General features: G+C 36.5%; 1 protein-coding gene across 3 annotated transcripts in view; it reads right to left on the bottom strand.

Moving 5' to 3' along the window:
* RAB2A (RAB2A, member RAS oncogene family) overlaps positions 1-26604 on the bottom strand; it is a 48681-nt gene that overhangs the window by 6000 nt on the left and 16077 nt on the right. For all 3 annotated transcript variants that reach the window (XM_030446508.1, XM_030446509.1, XM_030446510.1), the window contains 4 exons: positions 17786-17868; positions 16347-16439; positions 12629-12740; positions 679-747 (listed from right to left, as the gene is read on the bottom strand). In XM_030446508.1, the coding sequence (XP_030302368.1) occupies positions 679-747; positions 12629-12740; positions 16347-16439; positions 17786-17868 (357 nt within the window). The remainder of the gene's footprint in view (positions 1-678; positions 748-12628; positions 12741-16346; positions 16440-17785; positions 17869-26604) is intronic.

The raw sequence follows: 26604 nt of genomic DNA, 5'->3' as shown, positions 1-26604 counted from the left end.
CTCCTCTATCTGCTCTGTGAATCCTTTTTATATGATCCTGGTATTTCTATGTATTACCACTGAATATAAATCTGCTGTTTCTGTGGCCACAAACCTCTCTCCTAACTGCTCACGATTTTCAACACCACAATCATTTAAAAATTCAAGACATTACAGGTCTCTCTAGGCTCTTGCATTACGAAAGTGCTCCCTGCTTTACCTCCCCACCCCCATCCCAAACAAGCAAAGAGACAGACACTGATAATCTGTAATTTCAGTAATGTGCATAGGCAAAATGGCTAATCTTTTATTCCCTACAGAATCCAGCCACCTAAAGCAGGAACATTTCAAAAGTCTTTTATGTAACTCTCAAAGCAATCCCTCCCCTACACTGGACAGCTCATGGAGTGCATCTGGCATATCAACATGTTCCCCCATTTACATAGTGGAAAATTATCTTTGAAAACAGATGACACCATATGGAGAACTGGATGAAAGTGGATTTTCTTCTCTTTTGGGGATTTATATTATTTTGTGATGCTTCATGGATGGATAGGGTCACTTATTTTAATCCATTTTTATCACAATGGCAGACAACCCTATATCCAAATGGAACAAATTCTTACTGTCCAGCCTTCTGTAGAAGGCAAATTTTGTACATTTAAGAAACAAACAAACCAAAAGGGTACTAAAAGCTACCTCGTTATTAATGTCAAAAACTCCTTCCTGGATCTTCTCATAGATCTCCTTTGCAGTGTTAATAAATGCCTAAAATAGAGAGAAAAACACAAACACAATGAATGCAATATCCTTTGGTGTAAGATGTACTAATTGGAGTCCAATCACACATGCTGTTGTTTCTGCAAGACTTTTCTTCCTGACCTCAGCAGGAACAGGTATGACAACAGCATCCTATAACCTACCCTGAAGTAGCAATGGATCACACATTGTTTACAAAAACAGTGGCATTTTCATAACATCTGTATTCCACAATCTGTTGTCCAGTGATTACAGGGAAAAAGTGGTTTTTAAGATACATAAATTACTTTTAAATTATTTATTTCTGACCCTTATGGATAGATTGTGTGGCAGATGGTTTCCCCTACCCTTAATATCTTTGTAATAGGCCACTCTAGATTAGAGTGCTTAGCAACATAAAACCACAGGGTACTTACAATGATGATGTAAGGATGCTGTCTGCTGGATGAAACCTTATGCTACCATTTAATATTCACCTAATTTTAAGAACGTGTTCTTTTTAATTAATCTTGTGCTTGATAGGCAATAGATATCTTAATAGTAAAAAGGAGAGGCCTTAAGTTTCATCATGATTTCTGAAAATCTACTGTTTTAAATTCAGAGAAAAGACTTTGACATTCAAGTCTGAAAAAGTGAATGATACAGATGGCTTGGGTTAAAGTTTACAATCAATGATTCCATTTTTCATCTCTCATTTAACTTTATAGGTCACATAATGCCTAAAATAATGTATAATTTCAGAAGTGATTAGCAGCAGCTAATCATTATAATCAATATCAAACTCAGAGTTCTTTTTGTTTTAAATATCACCACTATGCAATCATATAAGATAAGCTATCTTCAGCACAAGCCTATTACAGCAAATACAGATCTAATTCAAATATAAAAAAGTAAACAGGGTTCATGGAGAGGAACAAATCATACCTTTCCTCATTTCTACACTGGAAGCATTTGACTGCTGAACTTGCCACCAGAGCTTTGTTTCCTAATTAACAGGACTGATATGTTTTCACCTTTAAAGGCCTTACAGCTCCCCAGAGTAATCAATCTACTGCAGCTCAATTACTGCACCAAGCACACACCACAGCCAGTGAAGGAGACTTGAACGACTGCAGCAGGAGCAGAAAGATATGAATATGCATAAACTCTAAGTGGGTGATCGAATCATCACAGAGGGTCATGAGAATTTGCAGCAAAATAATGAGAAGAATTAATCATTGCAGATTCACAAGGCACTTAGGAAGCGAGTTCGTTTTTCAAACACACGTTAAGAGTTGAGGAAAAAAATTGGCTTTTGGCCAACAGCGCATAGATTCCAGTTCCTCAGAAACTGAAGTTTTCAATATAAGAAAAAAAATTCGAATTGGTCTTTGGTTCTGATAACACACTAATTACTGTTATGGTCTCATGCACAGGCCTACAGAAAGGTGCAAGTAAAAAATTTTGGAAATTCACACAGCTGGAACCTGTAGGGATACTTGCTTGCTTCTGCAGGACATTAAACAGAACTTGCAGTCTTAAAAATGTGTTATGATAACTTCACATAAACAAGCACTTAACAATTGGCACTTGTAACAATTCTTAGAAGATGTTGGCTAAGTGAGCCTAGGCTCGTAGAGCTGGTTTCATGAGAATTACAATAGGCCTATAAAAATTACCTTAGAGCAACAAAATTGTAATTTAAACAGACTACAAACTCCAGACTGAGTATCTGTTAGTACTGAGTACCAGTACCGAGTATCAAATACTCAGCTGAGTATCAAATACTGTCTGCATGCTATGCTGAAGAACAGTTCACTGTAGTAACACATCTATTCCCACAAAAAGTAGTGAAATGCACTGAAAAACTGTGATTTAGGAACATACAGCCTCTCCCCCCTTTGACCGAGTTATTACTCATGTACTGCACAAAACAAAAAAATATACTGAGTTCAGTATGGTCTATTTTAATATTAAACATATTGCCTGAGACAACACTTATCTGAAATAGCCAAATATTATTTTCACCTCAGTCCTATTATTTCAGTTGTCTTGAAAAGACAATCTAACTACTACATTCCAATCAGTGATTTTGCAGTTCCACATATTAGTGTTAAAACAGCATACAATGTTATTCTGCATGGCAAAACGCCAGACTGCAATGGGTCACGTATAGGTAATTCCCATTTGAAAACAATAGTTTCACAAGAATATAGCACATAATAAATCTACCTAATGTTTTCTTCAGGTGGCATAGATTCTGAAAAATTATTACTAATCAGCCATGAAAAGAGACTTCCATCCCTTGAGACTTCCATTTGTTTCTTGTATCCATGTATTTTAAGTTAGCTTATGCTTCAAAGTGGAAGCAGACTCAAAATAACCACCTGAGAACACCACTGAAAACAGCAGTCTACTTGCTATAAGAATATTATGTAGCTTATTTTGGCATTGTATGCTAGGGCCACAATTAGCAAGGACAAGAAGGTGAACTTTGTATAAGTGACTTCTTTTAAAAATCTTTTTATACTACATGTTCTAGCTCTTACCTGGAACATGCAGTATACTATAAACTAAATTATTTATGGGCAGGTTATCCTATCTGCAGATAAACTGAGCCATGGATGCAGAGTGACAGAGCTGCTTCCCCTCAAATCCAGTTTGGATTTGTCAGACCATGTGGAGGGGACTGCAAGAGCACAGCTGCAGCACTTCAAACACCAACTGGATCCAGGTGCAGTTCAGCCACTTCCACACAACCACAGACCTCGACCAGTAAAGCCCACAGGGACTTGGCTGGTTGCCTACCAAGCCTGCTGAGATGGCACTGTATTAAATCACCATACAAAGATACTCGAGCACCTCCACCTCAAAGCAGATCAGACAGTAGCAGGTTCAATCTGTGTTTATACTCAGCCACCTAAAGGTGTCAAGGCTCTAGTATACAGTACCACCAGTACTTTGTTAAAGGAAGAGAGACTTCTGCAAAAAATGTATGTTAGACTTCCAAATACACAAATTATATGCTACATTTATGAATTAAAGAATCTAAAAACTAAAGAAAACAGTATAATGTCAGTAAAATGTCTACATTTAATATTTAACTCTAGGTTTTATTCTAAATCACAAATTACTGATGCTTATATGCATGAGACTACTGAGCATATCTGTACCACAGCATTAAAAAAGGGTTGTATACAAGTTATTCAGTGATTTGTTTTTATGTAACGTGTTTTTCATTATTGTTCACATAATAGCTAGGTTCTCAAATAATGGTAACACCCTGCCAAGGAAAATTACACTACTGTACAAGTAGGAATGCAAGTCTTGTAATATGTGATATACCTGTTGTGTCACACCAGCACGTACTGCAAAGCTAACAAAGGATGTTTTTGAGTCACAATATAACAGTACAGTATCGTTTACATGACTTGTATAAGGAGTTTCCTAGATCACATTGCTACATGGGAATCAAGAAGTCTCACAATGATCACCTAAAAAAAAAAACCCAAAGCAAACCTGAAACTCCATAAGAAAAACCTAAACAGGGCAGATGATGAATTTAAGATAAAGCCTGAAAGCAATGAATGTAGAATTAAATCAACTTCAAGGTCCATTTTATCACGCAAAGTACGCATATAATGTAGGTTTACTGCCCCTGAGACAAGAACAGGAAGAACTAATTCTATAGCTGGTTAAAAAAAATATGCATGAAGTAAGGGAGTGGTAAGCTCATGACACCTGTCTTATACAAGTTGTATGTAGGAGTAACAACATGCTAAGGGCACCAGAATGCAAGTTATAGAACAGTTACATTTAGATTTCACTTGGCAGATGTCAGTAACATCACTTCTCTCTCTCTGAAAGCTTAATGCCATTACAATTATTCTAGGACTTAGCTACAAGCTGAAAATAACACAGAAAACTTGTAAATGAATCAGTAATACTTTTCAGAACTCAGATTTTACAAGTTCATCTTTGCTTAAAATCGAAGTATTTCCAGTTCTGCATGGCCAGCTCGTGTAACATCCTGCCCTCTGGTGGCAATACTGAAGTTGAATTTCATGCTTTGAAATACAAATTGGTGGTCATTATTTCTGAAAATTCTCTTAGAATTAAATGCAGAATGCACAAAGAATTAAATATCTCACAAATTCTGAAGCATGACCCTAACCTCTATGGTCAGGGTCAACAACTAGAATTTCTTTCTGCTTCCTAATTTTCCATCTTATCTTTAAGCAGTAAGATAAAATATAGTTAGATTACTCTGATATTTAAGAATGCATCTGGAAACATGGACCACAAATGGATTTATTCCTAGAAGATTCACCATCCCAGTGTATAAATGATGCTGGATATCCATTGACTAGGGTGAGATTCCAAAGCTCTGGGCAGCTGTTTTATGAATAGTAAGACAATACCTTTTTAACAACTAGATGATCCTTCAGGAAGAAGCCTAGGACTACAAGGCTACAGAAGGGTTAATTATCAAGCAGTAGGAAGATGCTATATAACAAGCCAACAGCCTGAAAAGCCTCCCAGCATATTTGTAATTTATTTTTTAAGTAAAGGTGCACAGGCACAAACCAAAACTTGACAGAAATTTTTTCATACGTAACTACTGAAGTGCAATCTGACAAAATTATTGGGAAGCCACACACTGCTAAAGCTCTCGAAGTGTTGCCATTGTTGAACAGCTACAGAGGCAGAACACCTGAGGAAAAAAAAGATAAGAGAACCCCCAGAACTAAGGATCCATCTCTCCAGCAGAATCTACAGCTCAGGCAGGCAGACATATAATACTTTTCATACTCTTCTATAAATCCTGAAACTCTTTATTAACTGAGACTTTTTATTCTGGTTATACCTTGGGATGCCCAGAAGTCCCAACAACCATGCCAGAGACCTTACTGCACAGCTAGGGCACAGTCCAAGGGTGGAAGGAAGTAAAAGCTGTGAATCTTCCTTCTCTGGAGCCAGGAGTCCTGCTCCTCCTCTCTCCCACAGCTGAACAAACATCTCTATTTTCTCATGGGGGAAACTGGCTGAAGTGCCAGCTTCACATAGCTGAAAGGTCACAGAACTCTGATTTCTAGGAACTGGAAGGAATACTGGTTTTGATACAAAAGTTAAGATAAACCTAGCTCTTGGGTTTTAAAGACTCTCATGAACTACAAACTCTGCTATTTCACAAGTTCTGTTCAGATTACATCTTGAGTGTCACTTTATTGTACTACAAAAACTGTTACCATTGTTTTAACAATGAAATCCCTGCTAAATCTATTAACGTTAAAATTACTGCTTACCAATAATTGTATTTAGGGAGGGTGTAAATGGGAAATAAAAATATTTAAAATCGATTCAAATTCAGAAGCTGCTAAGAATCTCATCTTTCTATGGGATTTTTATTTGTGCACTTCTGAGTATTACTAAAGCCAACCTGGTTCCCTTATCTGTGACTGCGCAGCACCCCTGCTGAAGCTACAGAGGTTTTGAATATTCGTTATCCACTTAAGCAAAAGTATGAAATAAGCTGCTTCAAGAGAAAATTAAGTTTCAACTGAAACAACACCACTGAATGACCATCCACTACATGTAGCAGAAGTGCTCCATTGCTCAGTCAAAACCATTGGTCTATTCATATTTAATCCTAAATAATGAATCCATTATTGCATTCTATTTATGTGCAGACAACTTGGAATAAAAAAAAGATAATACTCTTAAGATGAAAGCTTGGCATAGGGCTATATAATCCCCTCCATATGTGAAACAACTGAATAAAACCAACTCCCAAACCAGGAGTCAGTGATACACTAACACAAGTGAGATCAGCTTCTGAACACCAATAGTGCCTAGCACTGGTTTGATGAGAGTCCAGAAGACACTTTTGCTAAAGGTTATTAAAACAAGCAGTCTGGAGTGCAAGGAGAATGGACAAAGCTACTCCAGGTTCCCTAATAAAGGTTTTGTATCTTTACTTCCTGAGAATCAGTGCATGTAAATGGATTCCAACAAATGATATTGCAGGGACACAAGGGTTGTGCTATAGGAGGCACAAGGTCACCCTGAGGCTCATGCAGGTGATTCTTCACAGGTGCTGCTCCACAGATACTGCCCAAGCAGCAAACACTCAGCAAGGTCTCAACTGCACATTTCAGAGAAGACTGCAATTAACAGTCATATACTGTTGTTGAACTACCAATGAAAAACCACGTGATAAAATTGTTGTCTCTTGCAAGTAAGAAAAAAAAAAGTATTCTGTTTAATTTCAATGCAAGGTAGGAAAGTAACTGATGTTATGATTGAAGTGCAAATGTGCCTGGGGTTTGGACCTCAGACTTATGCATATACAAGTGAAAAGCCTTCAGATACCCATCACGGTGTTTTCTTAGGAAAAACAAATCGTAAGCACCATTGAATTCTGCAAGCAGTACTTCAGAGTGCACAAACCCCAATCATACTTCAAGAAAAGAGATATGATAACCAAGATTCTAGAAGTTAATACTAAATTCCTTTCACTGTGAATTGAAAACAAGTTCAATGTTGCAGGTCAAATTTAACTATGAATTCTACTGAGAGAAAGCCAATAGCTTAGCTCAGACTGTGCATCACTAAACACATCCTTATTTTTTTTAAAAAAGGAACTGCAAAGAAATAAATGCTGGAGAGATGCAGCTTAATCACTGAGGGAAAAAAAACCACAACATAGTTGTTTTGATAGCTGGCTACCTTGATAGCTCTAGACAGTCTAAAAGGAAATCAACAGCAACAAAGCCTATTTAAATAAATGATACGGCTGAAGAGACCAGTGTAACTGGGCTTGTACTGCAGCCAAATTATAACCCTGTGCTTAACCTCCTCCCTCAATAATCCTTCTATCCTCTCAATGATTCAGAAACTTCTCACCCAGTCCCATTACATATCAAACACAATAATTTAACTCTGTGGCAACAATGAATTCTTTAAAGTCTCCACAGAAACTATGAAGGAAGAGGCTACATTGACTTCCCATTCCCAACTATCGATTACCTACTGTGCAAAAAGAGTATAAATATCCCTTAACAGCCTTGCAAAAGATATACAGCTAACAGGATATTCTCCATTGCTAAGCACTTCTATCCAAGATGTAGGTTACAAGACATAATCCTGAAGAACACATGAATATTTTTAAACTGGCTTAAGATCCAAGCACTGAACAGGTCAATGTACTGTTTCAGCTGCAGGTTGACTAAGGCATTACACAAGTTTAAGCATGAGAAACAGCTTAAATTAAATTAATCACAGAAGCTGATTTGTTCATATAAAGAAACTGCTTAAGACTCCTCCATTAGCTTGCAAACTTCTACAACGGCCATTTATGATGAAATGTAAGAAAGTTGGGTCAGAAACAACTGCCCAAAACAAGGTCTAGAGTCTGGTCACTTGACAGAGAAACATGTATTTTCAACTAGTGTGAGTAAAAGAGAAAACAAAAATTAGGGAAAAAAAAGTCTCCTCTGGCCATTTAAGTGTATCTGGTACAACACCAGAGACATAAACCCATAGGTGTTTCTGTTTCAGTATTACAGCCTCATGAAAGGCAAGCGGACTGCACACAGAATGGCTAGGACTAGAACCCCAGGACACACAGCTATCTGCTTGTGCTTTCCAATGTGGATCTATCTGTTCACTCGTGCAACACACCAGCTGTGCTGACACATTGCCCCTCCTGAATCCCCCAGTGACAAGAATTCTGTGTTCAGCATACAACAGCCACACAGTTACTACATGTGTTACTGCAGGGCCACATATTAGTCTGGTCATAGACAAGAGGTAATAAAATTAAGAAATGCATGTCAGATCTTAAATTAGATGCTTATCTGGTAAGCAGCCTAAGCTTCCCAAATCAATTACAGAAACTTGATAACAAACAACAAAATGTCCTAACTGAAGTAGCTGTTTAGAAACTGCAGAATGTGGTCAGTTACCTCACTAACTCTGTGGGACTCTGCATTTTTACAAAGCAGAGTAATTTAATTCAGAACACTTCTGAAATGTGATTTTTTTCATGAAGAAGGTAATTTTTTGAACTGCCTGGGAAGCTTCCCTTACTTGAGAAATGACTGGTACAAGCAGCCATTCAGAAGAACTAAAGATGCATTTACCCCATTTCCCACTCTAAAGCCATGCACTACAGCACTTTTGTTAAAAAAAAAGTAAAAAATTAAGAAATGGCAGCTAGTATTTCAAGCAACAATGCATGCTTATGATATTGACTGCTTCCATGTCCTAAGATGGGCTCCAGAGTAGTACAGAACTCAAGAGATTTGAGGGCTTCCAATTTCTAAACCCTTAACAGTCTTGATTGTTTTACTTAAGTTCTTTTTCCTCAGATTCAGCAAGCAAAGTTTGAAAACAAGCTTTGTAGTGGGAAAAAAAATGGCCAGACAAATTTTGAGGTTTAAATGTTTTGTGGTGGTTTTTTTTATTATTATTATTTTTTGTTTGCTTTGTTTTGTTTTTTGTTTTTTTCCCATGTTCTTCTCAATCCTACTTTGGACAGATACCTCAAAGTTGGATCTAATTACTTCTCTTAAATTGGTGTAAGAATCCTTTAAGCCCTATTACTGGATACTGGGTAACTGCTTTGCTGTCACTTCTCCTGGCAACCACATTTACATTACTTCCTTCAATATCAAGAAATACACTTCCATTACTACTTTGTTCTGTGTAGCAACCACTAAGCAAACAACACAGGCACAAATGCAGCAGGCCAAGGCTTTATTAATCAACTACACAGTCTCAGCATGGTAAAAAAATCCCTCTTCTGGGAAATGAAGGAGGAAACAAGACACCAGTTATTATCTGGGTATGTTCTAACCTGTTTTATCTGTGCATTTCCATATGTACACATCCCTGTGCCTTACAGTAGCAGTTTTTTTGCAAAAACACCCTTTCTGAGGAATTTATCCTACTGATGGGCAAGGAGGACAGAAGACTAATACATGAATTAAAAATTAAACATTTATTTTTATCATTCTGTAAGACCTTTTTAAATTCAGTGCAAAGAATGGAGGCCTTAAATACTTCTGAAGCTGTACTCATGTAAACTTTTGTTTGCATAGGTCTGCTATAACCTGCTGAGAGACACAGACATCTACAGCTATCATTTTCCTCTAGAGCTATATCCTTCTCTCAAGTAAAATCAGCCACTCTTCCAACATTGGTGATTCTGTACCTCATACAAACGTGTTTGACATTAAAGATTCCTACAAGTACCCTGATACTGTCACAGTTAACTACATAACCCATACACTATAGTTATCAGAGATGTTTCATCATGAATTAAAAATGCTGCTAATAATCTAAGGGGATATTCCTTCAACCCCCCAGACCCCACAGCTTTTTTCCCCACATCCCTCAGTAATCTCCATAGAATTAGAGAGTCCTTCTGACCCCAGTAGTTCTATCTAAATCTTGTCATTTTGGAAAAATGATAAAAGACTCAAATGCATGTTCACAATTTATCTAAAATCTAAGCAAAAAAGTGTCTTCAACACTTTTAAAAAAATGCATCTGAAAACATCTGATATAATAAAACATGTGCAAGTTCATAGACTTGCGATGTCCAGCTTTTTAGACCCAGTATACTTCCATCAATACAAAAACTCAACAGCATTATTTCCTTCATTTCCCAAATAAGACAGCAAAAAAGCTTTGTTGCCACCATGTAAAGTAACATTTGTAGAAACGGCACTGAAGTTTTCTTTTTCTTAAAATACACACTAATTTTTGCTGAATTACCTCGAATGTTGTTCTGTCTGTTTAGTTTTTACTTCTTCAGGCAGTCACAAAACTATCACTTCTTTCCAGTCTGAAGTAAACTACTGAAGGCTGGCAAGATTTGCCTCTGATCTGCATACTACTTGTTCTTTCCTCAGATGTTGTCCATTCCCCTTGATTTCTTTCCTTGTTCCCTTCTATTTTTCTGATACTGGACAGTCCAGAAAATAGTTTCTTTTGTCCCCAACGTGCCATCTTTCACCTTCCATGCCTACTATTTCTCCTCTTTTATTTTTACTGGCTCAAAGATTAAAATTTTGCTCCTACAGCTGTAACTATTCTAGATCATGTTACCTCTTTTAGTGTTGACTAAGAATACCACTTAAGGAATGAATTTGATTGTCACTAAAAAAGATTATATCCTAAAGCTTTTTCTAACTTTTATGTAAGTCAGTATATGCACAAAACCACTAATTTGTATCTTCAGAAGGAAAGGATTCTATCTGAACTTTTTTGACAAAGAACTTTAGGCTCACTTTCCTCCTGATAATCAGAGATGCATTTGGTACTGAACAGCTCACTCACTAGCACACATTTTTTGACATGAGAGAGGTGCTAATGTTAGAAACCGGGTAGCAACAAACCAGAAGTAAGTTAGTGAAAGCTGCTAGTTACACTTACTATAACATTAAAAAAAATACTATTTCAAAACTAGAAGACTTTAGCACTAAAATAATATCGGTTGTCCAGCATTATGCATTTAGAACAATTTTGGAAAAGAGCAAGGGCAGATTATGTAGCATGAGAAGCTGATCTTTGTCATGGTATTGTAAGAAAGGTTAGTAGGTGGGGATGTATGAAGTGAATATGGGCCTGAAAGATATGTGAAGCAATTTTTTTGCTTTACATAGCACTAACACCTCAGCTCTTTGTCTGCCACTGTACTGTCTCTGACTAGAATGGAGTTTTCCTTACAGCAGCCTGTATATTGCTGCGTTTTGGAGTTGTGACTAAAATAGCATTGATAGCCTAACAATGTTTTAGCCACTGCTGAGAAGTGCTTACAGAGTGTCAAGGTTCTCTGATTCATCTGCCCTCCACAGCCATCAGGCTTGGGGATAGGCAAATTCTAGCGGGGATGGAGAAGGCAGAATGGACAGGACAGGTGAGCAGAATTGGCCTAAAGGATATTTTATGCTATACAAGTAAGTTTGGTTCTTACTCAACAGTAAGAACCGAAGGGTAGACTTCCCAAAGTAGCTGCTGCTCGGAGATTGGATGGGAATCAATCCATTATGGAAAGTTGTAAGTGACTGCCTTTACATCACTCTTCCCCACACCTGAACTCTTTACCTGAACCCCTGACTTTTTCTTGGTTTGGGTCTTTTTAGTTCTTTCCCCCATCCCACTGGACAAGGGGGAGTGGGCAAGTAACTGGATAAGGACATAGTTACTGGCTGAGGTCAATCCACCTTCAAGAAAAACATGCAATAAATCTAGGCAAGATATGTAAGAACTCACATATGCCCAGAAATATGAACTAAAATGCAAAACTGCAAAAGACATAAGTTCTTTAAAGTATAAGAGATTGAAAAGCTTATCCAAATACATAGCAGAATAACAGCAATCAAGAGCATGACCTCTTCAGCAGTGCTGCAGAGGACAAAAAAGAACCTGTGCACATGAATTGCAGCAAAGTAGATCCCTGCTAGGGAGCAGAAGGGAAAAACTGCAGCAATACAAATACCAAAGTGACCTAACAGATTGTTTTGATGAGCTTGTGAAAAAACAGGGGTCTTTAAAACAGGTGAGACTGACATCTGCCAAGGATACCAATCGCTTGTCTTGGTTTGGACTACCAAATCTATTGTTGTCTTACTTTTCAGATTTCAGGGCAGACAGAAGCATCCACATAAACCTGACTAAATATTTTTAAAGAAACAAGCAGCTATATTAACTACCAGACTTCAAATATAATTGGTACTAGACAGTCAGATACAATATAGACATTGCCTTTTTCATAATGTAAATTATCATAATGTAAATTTTCATAATGTGAATCCAGAACCTAAAGGGACAGTATCTGTACAATTAACAAAATGCAAGTCAAAACTACTGTTTTACTAAAATAGCAGTGTTTGGCAGTTACCTCCTCTACATTGGAAGCAGTTTTGGCAGATGTCTCCATAAAGATAAGTCCATGCTCTCGTGCAAATGCTTCACCTTCCTCTTTCTTGACTTCTCGTCTAGATTCTAAATCACTAAGATGGAAACAAATAAGTTAGTTTCATAGTCTATACTGTACACATAAATATTATTCTTCAGAGATGTTCTTAAAAGCCTAGAGTCCCCATCAGAAGTTGGGTACACATGAATAACTATTCAAGCCCTTACATAAAGTATTACTACTGGAAGTGTCATTCTTAAAATGTATGGAGAAGCCACAAGCATCACACTTGCCTGAGCTATCAGTCCCAACTGACATTAATCTCAGAGAAATCATCAAATATGAATTTCAAAAAGATGTGTTTTTATATAGCTAATCCTTGAATGCTAACTTCAGACATTGTCATTTTAGGTTAATACTAGTCTTTTCTAGTACAATGTTATACGCAATCCACACTGTAAAGATGAACTGATGAGTTTTATAAAAGATTTCTTAGCAATATTAAAAACATTTAAAACTTTTTTTTTTCTATTCAGTAACAAGAACTTCATGCAGTCAATAGCTGTTCTGATAAAAAGGCTCAAAAGCAAAACCAAATTATTTTTAACTACATTAGCTATTCTGTCCTAACCAGCTAGCATTTAGGTTTTGAAACTCCAGGTTTGGCTCTTCAACAGCACAAAAATTTGAAGTGACTGTAACTCAATTTCTTGTTTCATGCTTTCCAAGCAGTTTAGATGGGAGTTAAGCACTGCACAAAAACAACAGAAAAAAACCCCTCTTGGACTGGACAACTTAAGACAAATCTGATTCTCTAAGTCATGTAGACACGTAAGTATCTCTCTGATCCTTCTTAAAGCTTCTGTAGGAACAAGTTGTAGACAGTTTGTCCTTTGTAAACATATTACATACTGAGCAATAACAATGCTACATTTATATATTAAATAATAATTATAATTTAAATAAAATTTTGTTTAAATTGTGCATGTAAAAATATCCACTCAGACACACAATATTAAAGTAAACACCATGCAAACAGGTTTAATGTGCAGCCAGAATACCAGTAAAATGTACCGTACTGGGATTCAGTGCTACCATCCTTGTAACTACATATGTATTAAAATTAAACAATACTCACTGTGGCATCTATTTTGCAGCAGAGTAGGTTTTTGGTTATTTTTGCAACTATGTGCTAGCTCAGATGAGTTACAAAGTCAAAATAATTCAGTGCATCATTTAAACATGGAGCATTTGAAGATAAAAGGATACAAGAAATGTATTCTCAAAACTATTTTAACGTTGATTTCATTATAAGTAAGAGTTCCAGTATCTCAGTCTCAGGCTTAAGATATCTTTCCAAGGTGTTAATTCTCAGGGCCCTGAAATACCTGACACTATATTTTTCCACTTGAGCAATGTCTTTATTTGCTACTGCCATGCTGCCCTGGGAAATATCTTAGTTAAACTACAGTGTTACTTCCATGACAGAAGAGAAACAACTCTTGACTTGAAACAGTGCAACTGCATCAAAAACTGCTGTGATAACCCAGTCAAAACTCACTACGGGTATCTAAATGTATTCTTAAAAGAGCTTTAACTGCTTCTACTAACCACAGTTGTCTTCCTCTCTCCATTCCAATAATTCGAAGCATTTGGTCTTACTAGATCAAAATAGCTATGTTTTGTTCTGGAAAGAAGATTAAGTATTTGTCATGTTTTAACACTAGTATTTGTAATGTTTTCAAAAAAAGCTATTATAATTCAGATTAAATTCTCAACACTCTTCAAATCCAGCAATAAAAGTCATTACTACAAACATATATCAAGTGCACTTCTGCAACTCATAATAACACAATTTATTCCTTCAAAAATATTATGCTAGTATACATGTTCTTCTCTACTAGTATGTCCTACCACAAAAACCCCCATAACACACTTTCAGAATAATGTAATATAATTGGAGGAGTTTGCTTCCATTCTTCCTCTTTGCGTATTGAAAACAATCCCCTTAAAAAAGCTTCTTAAAGAACTTTTACTTCATGTGGCACCTTAATCTATGACTTAAAATATTGTCTTTGAATAAAACCTAGTTGTAACTGCAAATTACTGAGCTAGCTGCAAGTAGCATACTATAATGTCTACCCATATGGCACAGTGTGCATAAAACAGAACACAAGACAAAAATTTAGTTTAGCAGCTAAGAATTATGAGGAACAGCAACAGATGTCAACTAAGTATACAAACTTATGTAACTCTTTCCTCAAGTAAACAGTACACTTCATTGTTTCAGTGCCACACATTTTACTTACATAGGCATAAAAGCAGTTGGTCATGGACATCATGGGCTTTTTTTTAAAATAAAGGCTTCATTTAATAAAGGAGATTACATATTTATATTAATTTTTGAAGACTATGCTTACCATATTCCTCAATTAAATAAACATGGGTAGGTAGTAATTTTCCTGAGTAGTTAAAAAAACATGGAGAGGCTTCACAATTTATTTAATGCTTAAAATGTTTTTCAAGGGGAGGTAGAAAGGGGGGGAGGGGGGCAGAGGGAAGAAAATGGAAGAGAGAAGAAGGGGGAAGAAGAATTAAAAAAGAGGTGAAGAGGCCAGAGTAGCAAAAACAATCTCTTCACCACAAGGCTGTTTCTCAGGAATATCTAAGAAATTATTTGGCTGTTCATTAATTTTTAAGGGACAAGTATACACACCATTATTTCAAATGGCATCTTTATCTTCCAAGAATTACTGAGGCATAGAGAGAAGTTAAGGTCAATTAGGTAAAGACCCATAATTAATAGGTTACTGAATTCTCAGATGATGCTTTTGATATTTTGAAAAGCCCTACATCCAGAAAAAAAAATAGACACTATGCTACAGCTCACTGGATCAATAACAAGAAAAAATTACAGAAAAACGTAATATATCCACTGATGTGCTTTTATAAAAACCTTCAACACAAATCAAAGTCTTAGTAACAGCAGGGATTCATTTTAGAACCTTGGACAGGCCAGCTGATGAGAACACAAACTAAATAATTGTTTACAAACTGGGTAACACACTGACAAAACTTGGTAGTTGTATTTTCTAAATCCAGTGGCTAAGAGCAGCCTGGATTCACCAAGAAATGGTGAAAAAAGCATTCTCTTTCCTTGACCCCAGATAAAACATACAGAACATGAAGAAACATAGAATTCACAAACACCTTGTATAATGATTGAGGGATGAACTCTTTACATGTGAGAAGAGATTTTAAAGGGAATATTGCAGCATGAGACTGTTTTTAAATGTCACTTTCTCCACTGTGATTCTTAACCAAGAAATAAAGCCCTTCAGAACACCTAAAATTAGAAGTCATACTCTCCTCAAAAGGGAGAGATCAAGGTGCTTCTAAATGATGACTCCAGGTTTAAGAAAAAAATGCAACAAGGAAAATAATTCATATAATCCATGACTTCAGGCATCTGCAGTCAATCCTTTTAAAATTACTTGTAAAAAAAGCTACTTGGAACAGAAGGTAGTTGATCCACACATGCTGCGCATGGCATTAGTCTAATTAGGAAAGGAAAGGTTTTAGATTCACCATATAATTATGTCCACTGAATAAATGTAAAGTTCACATACTGCCTACAAATGAGAAAACACAAAAGGTGAAACAAAGATGTAATATAAATTCTTAACTGGCTAATTTTTACCTTTTATTTCCAATAAGCATTATAACCATGTTGGAATTGGAATGCTGACGAGCATCTTCTAACCAAGTCGTCAAGTGGTTGAAAGTGTCCCTCCTAAATATGGAAGAGAAAATATTTTAAAAGCAGGATTCCAATGAACTTTTCCTTGCAGTTAGCCAGCTTCTCTACTTGAGTAACCAGCTTATTTATTAATATGCATGCTCCAGGGATAAAAGCTAGTAATCCCTTTGTGAGAGGGAAAATAGGCAAACAAAAATTTAATAAACAAGAAACTTTAAAGAACTTTGGCTAAAAAATAACTGAAAGCATGTTTGCTACATAGGGAATTCTTATAGCTGTAGTAATCTGTAGTTACATATAAAGTCTGCTGAACAGAATTTTAAAAGTTGCTAATAGCATCAACCAATTCAAACAAAAGGATAAGGAATGATTTTGTCATAAAGTAATATTTATATATTCTTCTACTGAAGGCAGAAAATGGTTGACAATAATTCTGGGAGGTTATAAACTGAACAGTGAATTTATCAGCAAAGTCTTTCAAAGATAGATACGCAATGTTACAGATTTTACAGAGAGTGTACACTAAATATTAAATCATCCATTTGTGAAGTGTGCTTAAGACTTCACAAGAGTTAAACAATCAAAAAATTCCTTTGCTGGAAATCCATTGGAAGGAGTATGTTGCTTCCTGATACTTAACAGGAAACAAAAGGAAAAATGTCAAGGAAACCTCAAGGAAAAATTGTTGCTTAATTCAGCAAGGAGATCCAAGATGCACAAAGGAAACCACACACCCTAATAGGATTTTGGAGCCTGAACAGTTTCATAAACCAGTCACAATACTCACAGTTTTGCAGATAACTATTTCTATAGAGACAGTATTCAATGCAGCAGGAAAATCTTAGTCACTTCTAAGCAGCTGCTAAAAAAAACCATACTAAGACCTGTATTTTCCCAACCTCATAAAACACTGCGATGGTAGAAACTTCCTGGTATTTATATGTAACCAAACTTTGATGTTTTACTATTTCACTCCTTTGCAGAATGGCACTTCAGTAAAAAAACTCCTATAATTAGAGAAAAATTATAGCTCATGGTAATAAAAACACTAAAAAGAGATCAACGAAATATTTTATGGTCTTACTCAATAGAGGTAATCCAGAGGTTCATGGTCAAATAGTTTATGAAAGTACTTTGTTTCATTCTTCCTGAAACTTTATGTATACTTTTTTCCAAACACTACAGAGAAAACCTGAAGTATGTAGATTACATGGGCTATATCCTGATTTTGAGCATTTAAGCAAAGTTGGCAAACACCAGATTACAAATATTTATACAAAAAGACAAACTAAATTAGACATTTTAAAACTTTTATACCATAGCACAACTCTACAAAGACATATAAGTTTAATCTAGTTTCAAATCCTCAGCATTCTCACCTTGTAATGTCATACACTAGTAAAGCCCCTGCTGCCCCTCTGTAGTATGACCTTGTGATGGAACGGAAGGACTCCTGTCCTGCCTGTAGAAGACAAAGTTTCATTATTTCACATCTCCAATTTTTTGGGTGGGGGCTGAAAACAACAAATTTAGAATTACAGAATTATAGAATTCTACTTTTGAGAAGATGGGAAATCAGAGAGGGGAATAATTTGGGACAAAGTCTCTAACACTAGCAAGAGAAGAGAATGTACATGAGGAGAAGACACCAACCACAGCACAGGGCTGTTTAAGAAGAAAAAAAATTGGAACAAGACCTCTAAACCTTTTTTGGCAATCCCTGACAACCCAATTTACTGAATGGCTTCACAATACATGAATCATTATTAGAGCACAGAATGGACTCCTAGCAACTAAGCTCTGAAGACAAATTTGAAAGGAAGCAAATAACCCAGAGCTTCACATTTGAATTCAATAACCCGCTCCCTGGGGCAGCTGTTGACACTAGAATAAATAAAGCCCATTGTAAATAAATGATGAATGACATCTTTACGCCCACCATCTGCTGGTGTAAAGGTTGTTGGAAGGCCAAGGATGCAGATTTTATCCGTTATATCATAAACTGCAGCCAGCTTTCAACAGTCTTCAGATGGAATTCTTGTGGTAATCATTTTATTATGAAAAAACAGAAAATGGTTCCGAATTCAATTTTATACCATTCTGCCCCACAGTTAATCAGTTGCCTCTGTACTTGATAAATACAGCTCGTCAAACAGCTACAGGATGCAGGAGTCATCTTCATATGCACTGGTGAAAAACTTCAGAGATCCTTTATAAATTAGGTAGTTCTCACAGAAAAGTATTCTGTAAAAATCTCAGCAGTTGAAAGAACACAGTGCTCAAAAAAATAAGGTCAAGAAAAAATATTCATAGTTGCAGAGCTTGTGCTCCTCACACTCACGTTTATAACAAGTGCTAAAACTTGACAAACTTTAGAAGCAGCATTTCTTTAATATTTAGCAACAGAAGCATTAGCATAATTACAACATAGAACATGATTAAGAAGTATTAATATTAATGCTGAAAAAACCCTATATGCATAAGACAGTTATTAGCAGAACTACAGGAAAACACCCTTATTTTCAACCATGAAAAACATCAAATCCAAGCTGCCCCTCAGCCCTGCCACAAAATTCGCATAGAGAAATATTTTTCTCATAGTTACTGTGCTTTTCTTAATATAACATCTTGAATTCAAGGAGAACTTGATCTAGATTCTACCACTGAGCAAGAGCAGTGGCACAAGTTACTACATGGTCAGTCTTCAGAAAGCATCTCTATCTTCCAGAATAATCAGTTACTTCAGCTTAAGAAAACACTTTATTCTAGCCAATTCCAGTAGAAAATGTTACAACAGACAACATATTTAACAATTTTAACACTATTAGAATACTCTAGCATACACCTTTATGTAAGCTAAGGTAACAAAACCAGACAACCTGCTACAGCACACCAAGGAACAGTAAAAAACCCAAGCTTTTAGTGCAATACTTGGCTGTCTATCCAGAAGCTCCAGTAACATTTTTTTTGTGTGGTGACTACCTCAAGTGGACTGCAGATGCACAAAACATTTTCTTCCTAACTAGACAGCAGAGAAGTTACTGTTAGCAGTATATTTCATGTGTTGTCTAAAATCATACATGGAGTGGTGAGTCTACCACATTGTCAGCCAAGATTGTCAGAGGTTGTAGAAAACCTTACAAGAACGTAAGAAATGTTAAGTTCCTACAAGAATAACTTACTTACAAAAGACTGGTATCTATATACTGAAAATGCTAGCATTTTAATTGTCTCAGGTGCCCATGAGGAAATTTAAGTATCACTGCTTCCTGAGGGAAAGAGTGGGAAAAGTGTTACCCCTTCTTTACCAAAGAAGATACAATCTTCCCTATAGCAATAATGAATGCGCTTACATGTATCAAAAGACAACACAAACTGAATTCCCTTTTGTGCCAAACAGAAGAAAACTGTAAAGCAATTTGTAAAGCTTCTGTAAAGAACCATCTGTAAAGAAACTCCACAATATTTATGTTTATAGAATATGTATTTTTATATTATATACAAAATAATAAGGAATATATCTTATTTATAAGAAAGAATATATAATTTACTGTCTTAACAGAATCATTCTGCATGAAAGATTTGGGTCAATATAGTAGAGCTAGGCATGTAGAATATACTCCACAACTTTTTTAGTATCACTGTTAGTTTAAGCAGTTTTCATCTGACAATTTGCTCTCTGCTGCCTCCTCCTCCCTGCTTTTTTTCTTTTGTCCCAGGCGGGTACAAGCTATTTCAAAGACTCCAAAACCAAAGAAAGCGTAGGCTACTAGCCAAAAATTATTAAAAAAGAAAAAGCGTGCTGTAATTGTGTTTTATCAGACTTCATCTGACAACCTAAGTTTATCTGCTTGCTATTGAGGAACAACAGACAGAAGCAGCATTATGGAAGCTCAGTATAAATTAAAACCAGCCCAGATATCAGCAAAAAGCTCTTTATCTTAAGTGGAATCAACACAGTTCTTACCATCCCATGTTCCTGTAAAATCCAGCACTTCCTTTTCTTTTTTTTTTAAAACTCTTCCATATTAAAGACTATTTTTCATATAATCACAGAATGGTTGAGTTGGGAAGCTGGCTCTGGAAGTCATCTCCAAGCCTCAACAATCTGTCTGGGCAACATTTGCTGGTGCCCAGCGTGTGTGTGAAACAGTAGTGACAATAGTCACTAAAGAATGTTAAATGGGATATTTTCCAAGGTCCTATTACATCTAGTACAGGCAACACAAGCCTTTGCTCCAAGGCAACCCCTGGTTATAGAATCAGAACAGTTTGGGTTGGAAGGGACCTTAAATACCATTTAATTTCCAGCACCCCTGCCAGGGGGTTGCTTGAAGCTTCATCCAACCTGACCTTGAATACTTCCAAGGGTGGGGGCATCCACAACCTCTCTGGACAACCTGTTGAGTGTCTCACCACTCCCAATAGTGAAGAATTTCTTCCTAATATTAAAGTCTACCCTCTTTCAGATTCAAAACATTATACCACAACATGCCCTTGTAAAAAGTCCCTCCCTAGCTTTCCTATAGGCCCTCTCTGGGTACTGGAAGGTCAATATAAGGTGTCCCCAGGGCCCTCTGATCATCTGTGAGACCCTCCTCTTGACCTGCACCAACAGCTCCATACCTTTCTTATGTTGGGGGACCCAGAACTGGACACAGTACTACAGGTGGGGTCTCACAAGAGTGGAGGTAGAGGGGAAGAATTACCTCCCTTGACCTCCTAGCCATGCTTCTCTTGATGCTGACCAGAACATGGTTTTGGCTTTCTGGGCTGCAAGCTCACACTGCTGGCTTCACACACGTTGAGCTTCTCATCAATCAACACCACCAAGTCCTTCTTCTCAAAGCTGCTCTCATTCTTCTTTCTGCTTAGCCTGTATTTGTGCTTGGGATTGCCCCAACCCACATGCAGGACCTTGCATGTGAAGTTTAATAAAGCCAGAAGTTGGCATGGGCCCATCTCTCAAGCCTGTCCTTTCCCTCTGGCGTATCTACCACATCACACAGCTTGGTGTCATCACCAAAACTGCTAAGGGTGCAGCAGTCAATCCTACTGTCCATGTCCCCAACAAAGATGTTATATCCACTTTCAACTACACTGGAGTGGGAGTGGGAAGGTGAAAGATGTTTTTGGTAACAGATAGTTCATGACAGCTATTTTACTTGTAGCAAATCTAGCTCAGACAAGGTTGACTAGAGGAACCAATGAATGCATACTGAACGTGCCTGAGCATGCATCCTCCCTCTTCAGAGAAAAGAACCATTAATTCTGATGTGAGTGGTTCACTAACCATGAAAACACATGGGCCCCTGATAAACAAGTGATGTTGCAAATGTTAAGTAACATTCTTTTTGGCTGTTTTCTGGACTGCAAACTTCCACAGTTTGTATCATACTGCTTAACAAAAACAGCATTTAAGATACAAAACTTATTTAATATAGCTCTAGGAGTCTTCAAAACAGTACAAAAAGTCTTCATCCCTGTTTGAACTTTAGAACTGTACAAAAATATATCCCATGCACTTCTCTAAATATACCTCAGTACAGACACCAAAATGCAATTTCAAAGTAACGATGTAAACAGAATATGAAGCATTATCAATCCTCTTAGGTCACTAGTATACAAAGAGAGGGCCTGCAGTGAAGTTTTCAGGAAGTTATTCAACTGTGTTACCCCTGACACAGTACCTGTGGCTGAGGAAAGACTCAGTGTTATTATTCCTATAGGAAACCTCAGTGTCCGTCTCCCAGCGTGAGCTGTACTCACATCAGTGTCAACTGCAAAATATGCAGTCACGTCTATGCTATCAAAAAGGGTTCCTTGCAAGTTCCTTAACAGCCTATTTTGAATCTATGAACTAAGGGAAAAAAAAAAAAAAAAAAAAAAAGAAGCTCCATGATGCAGTACAAGAAAGTAGATAATGAAACATCCCTCATCCCCCTAGAAAACACTCCATTAATTTTACTGAATTCTCTGTTCTTAGTGCTGAAAAACTTGGAAAATTTGTCTTCAAGGACCAAGTTATCTGAATACATCCCAGCAGAATGGATACATCCAAGCTGACCAACAAGAGGAAAACTTAATGGTATAAATCTACAAGAAAAATAAGAAACCACAAAGCACCACAGCTAGCAGCTCTAAACTTCTTCACTTTTAAAAGGGGCATACACATATGGCATGTTCAAAACAGGGGAAAAAACACTCATTTGAACTTGTTTACCTTTTTGTGGGCTGCAAACTTAAACTAAAAAGACATGTAAGAAACAACCAACTTGCACAAGTGTCACACTACCTATGACAACTGCCAGTTGGAAACTACTCCACAAAGTTGATCCCTGGAACAAAATGTTCCAGAAAGGGAGGAGCAATACATACCTTTGAACGTAGTTTTGAAAGTTAAAAATAAATTAACAGCCTTTTACGTACATAGCAACTTGTTTATACAAATAAATTAACCTTTCTTGCAGTCAAATCTCTGCTCCAAAGTTAAAAGAATTTTCAGGTGATTTACTAGCACGCAATACAAAGAATCCACACAAAAGTAGTATAAAACAAAAAGACCTGGAGCTTCCCAGAAAAAACAAAGAACCATCCTAAAGACATTATAACAAGAAATCCATAACAATTTAAGAAAGTGTCAGAATTTATGTTACATGTTTCTTCAAAGTAACTGTCAGCATGCTAATAAGAACTGATGTTCCAAGATCCCCACAGGTGAAACTGTACATTTGTCTAAATACAGATCATCTATACACATGCCTTTTCTTCTGATGTTGTTGAATGCATGCCATTTAGACATCCAAAGCAATTCCCAACACATCACAGAAATAGAAAGCTTTAGCCCTTCATTATGAGAAGTATTCTTATGATTTATTACAGTTTATAAATATATTTGAAACCTTTAGATTTTAAGTAGCTACCTTCACTAAAATGGGAGTTCCATCAGAGACAAAAAGAAGTGATTTACTCTCCTTCCATCCAAGGTCTTATCCTCAGCAAGAGCTTGCTCTATTATTGTTGAAAGGCACAGATAAACTGACAAGAAATCTATAACCAGTCAGAAAATAAATAATAAAAAAATAATAATATTTCAATAACTAAATATATTTAAGCACATGACAGACAAAGGTTTGTGACCAGTAGGCTGGAAGGTGCATCAGGTTACCTTAGCTCCCTAAAGTACCATCATGGATGTGAACAATTTAGCTACTGTACTGAAGTTCAGATGATGGTCCTATTACACAAACTGCATAATAAAAGGACTAACTATTATAAACTATTATAAAAAGGACTAACTAATCAACAAGTTCCTCCCTGATCCATGAATCTAGAAACGTTAATGCTCCCACATAGAAGCAAACTGTCTGTGAACTATGTATCCCATTTAAGTTCTTGATTATTACTTCATAGCAGTAAAACAGAGGGCCATGAGTACTGAGTACTCCTAACTTGTGCTGTCAGATGTAGCCACGTTTTTTGCAAGTACAATAGTTAAGGATGTCAAGTAAGTAAAAATTCAGTGGGAGAATTCACCAGCTGCTCACAAACATAAAAATATTCTGACTGCTTTTCCACTTCTTTCTGAAGCAGAAAATATAATGAAGTAGAAAATTTGTATAGAACTCTGAGGAATGAGTGCCCCATCCTAGCAATAGTCCCCAAGATGAAATGAATGTTCACTTACTGAATATTCAGAATTTTACTTTATTCTACTAGATCCAAAATGTTTGCAAGTACACGAGAAACAACTGAATTTCCAAGAAGGATTAGTATGTTCAGAATATCTGAAAGTGGACACAAGTTACGCTGTAGTTTTAGGGAAAAGAGACATACCTTTAACAATCACACCTTCTTTGCACAAATATGCTTTTTTGTGCAAGCTTCAAACTACTAGAACACACTATCAATTTGAAAACTCACTTGTATGAAAATCAAGAAATTGCTTGAAATTAGCTTATAAAAAAGAAAATATTTTTTCAGGTATTTCTTCTTAGTTAAGCAAGACGAGTCTAAGTCTAAGGCAAACTTCAAGTGCTACAGAAGCAATCACAAATAAAAATTTTTGTATTACATATTTCCATTAAATTAAGCAGAAGCAGATATTAAAAATTTTATTTAAATACACAGGAAAAAATCTAATTCATGTAAGTTTAATTTTGAAAACAGTAGTAGTATTATTTAGTATCATCAGTGATCTCTCCCCCTGCAGCATCTAAGAGAACTTAAATTCCCCTCTTTCAAATGCTGCTTATTTTTGCTCATCAACAAGGACTTGTTAGTAATAGTCAATACAATACAGAACATCCCCTTCAACAACAAAATGAAGGCTACTGACTCATCCTGGTAACAGGCCATGTATCTCTCCAGAACAATGAAGTTTTTCTGAGGAGAAGAATTTTTAATATTTCTCAGTGTTACACTGCCACAAACCAAACAAAGTCATCTACACAGCTTGTTTAAACTCACACAGCTTAATAGCTCCCAGAACGGTCATTTTGATACTTACCAGCTTCTGTGTATCACTCCTAGTTCCCTAGAAGTTATTTTTGCAGCTGACACTAGCTCAAATACCACACTTCCACAAAAGAGTAGCTTAATTTAGGCTAGTAGGCAATTACCAACTAATCAGCTTTGACAAAAATATTTTTCAGTCTATCCAACTAGCTAACTAGAAAACCCTTACCAAGATTAAAGATACAGGAAAGGAAATCTAGAGACTAAAGACAGGCAAGACAAAGATCAATTTGATCCAATACCTGCACTCCCCTTGACTGACCTAAATGGATCAAAAAGGAAAAGTAAAACACCAAGAACTTCCAGATCCAAAACCTTAGGTGTGCCACAGCACACAGAGCAGCAAGCTTGCAGAGCCCAGCTTAGGAAATATCAGGAGCATCCTGCAGCTGAGGCAGAATAACTGGAACATGCTATTTGCTGCTTTAGATATTCCAATCAGCAGAACAGCCAAGACTGAAACACCTAACATTAAGTATGAAAGGGCCACACTGAATATCCTTTATGGAATTAAGCTGTTGGAATTTTTTGTTGCTGTTGGTTTGGGGTGCTTTCTTTTTTTGTTTTTGTTTTCTTTTGTTGTCACCAGACTAGTTACACTAGACTGCTAGCTCACAGGACCAAATGCTGGACTACAATTTCTAGTGGGCACACGTGGATCCTTTAAGCATATCTTCCATTCCAAAAGGAATTAAATTTGGGTACTCCTCCATGAACACCAGGCTGCAGTAAGCAGAGCTAACTTCTGTAACACAGATCCAAACAAAGACGCTAATGAAAAATCAATTATTCTTGAATTATGATGTAAGAAATGCACATAAGTGGATCTCACAGACATGCAACAGTGTTAGCTACAGCTGCCCCATTAAGTTATGAAATGCTCCTGCAGTGAAATGCAGCTTCCTTATAATCCCATTATTAAGATACACCTTTCCTTGAAGCTGCAGTGATCTGCTGAAGACAACACAAACCAGGTATTGTTATATAGATAGAAATACGGGGCCGAAAAAAAATCTAAATCGAAGGGTTTGATTCTCATTGTATAGAAATAACTGGCCAGAAAAATCTCAAGTGCTTGATTCTCCCAAGAAAGTAAATCCTTACTCATTGCTAACCAGTCAAAACAAATTTTATCCAGTTCTCTACTTTTTATGTTTCTGCTCAAGATGTTTCGTGTTCAGTGATGGACTGAAAGCAGATATAAAAGCTAGCACTAAATCACAGAAGAGATGGTGCTGTGATGCAACACAAAAGTGTTTATGAAAACAAACACTTCATGTGTTTCTTTAACCACAGGTATAAAATGAACTCTTACCAAACAGGAATTGTTACAGCTTAAATACAGACACAGCACCAATAACAGCAAACAGAAATCCAGGAAATGATCCACCCAGATACACAATCCACAAACCTTAGGATATTTGTGTACCTTATCAATCATAAGTAAAACATCTCTTGACAATTACCTCATCATATTTCTTATCTTGCTATTCTTTCAACCTTTGCACCCAAATTCAGAACCGAGACAGTGAGATTTATATATACTCACAAACCAAGATTTGATTGGAATAGAAACATTGTGTGTTTTAGAAATCAGATTGTACGCAGTTAAAATTTTAACTACAGTCAATATGCTGTCGTTCATTACTTACAGCTTATAAATTAACTGCAACGCAAACGT

The sequence above is a fragment of the Calypte anna genome, chromosome 2, assembly GCF_003957555.1.
Source record: "Calypte anna isolate BGI_N300 chromosome 2, bCalAnn1_v1.p, whole genome shotgun sequence".
Lineage (NCBI taxonomy): Eukaryota > Metazoa > Chordata > Aves > Apodiformes > Trochilidae > Calypte > Calypte anna.
This window is presented reverse-complemented; position numbering and strand designations above follow the sequence as displayed.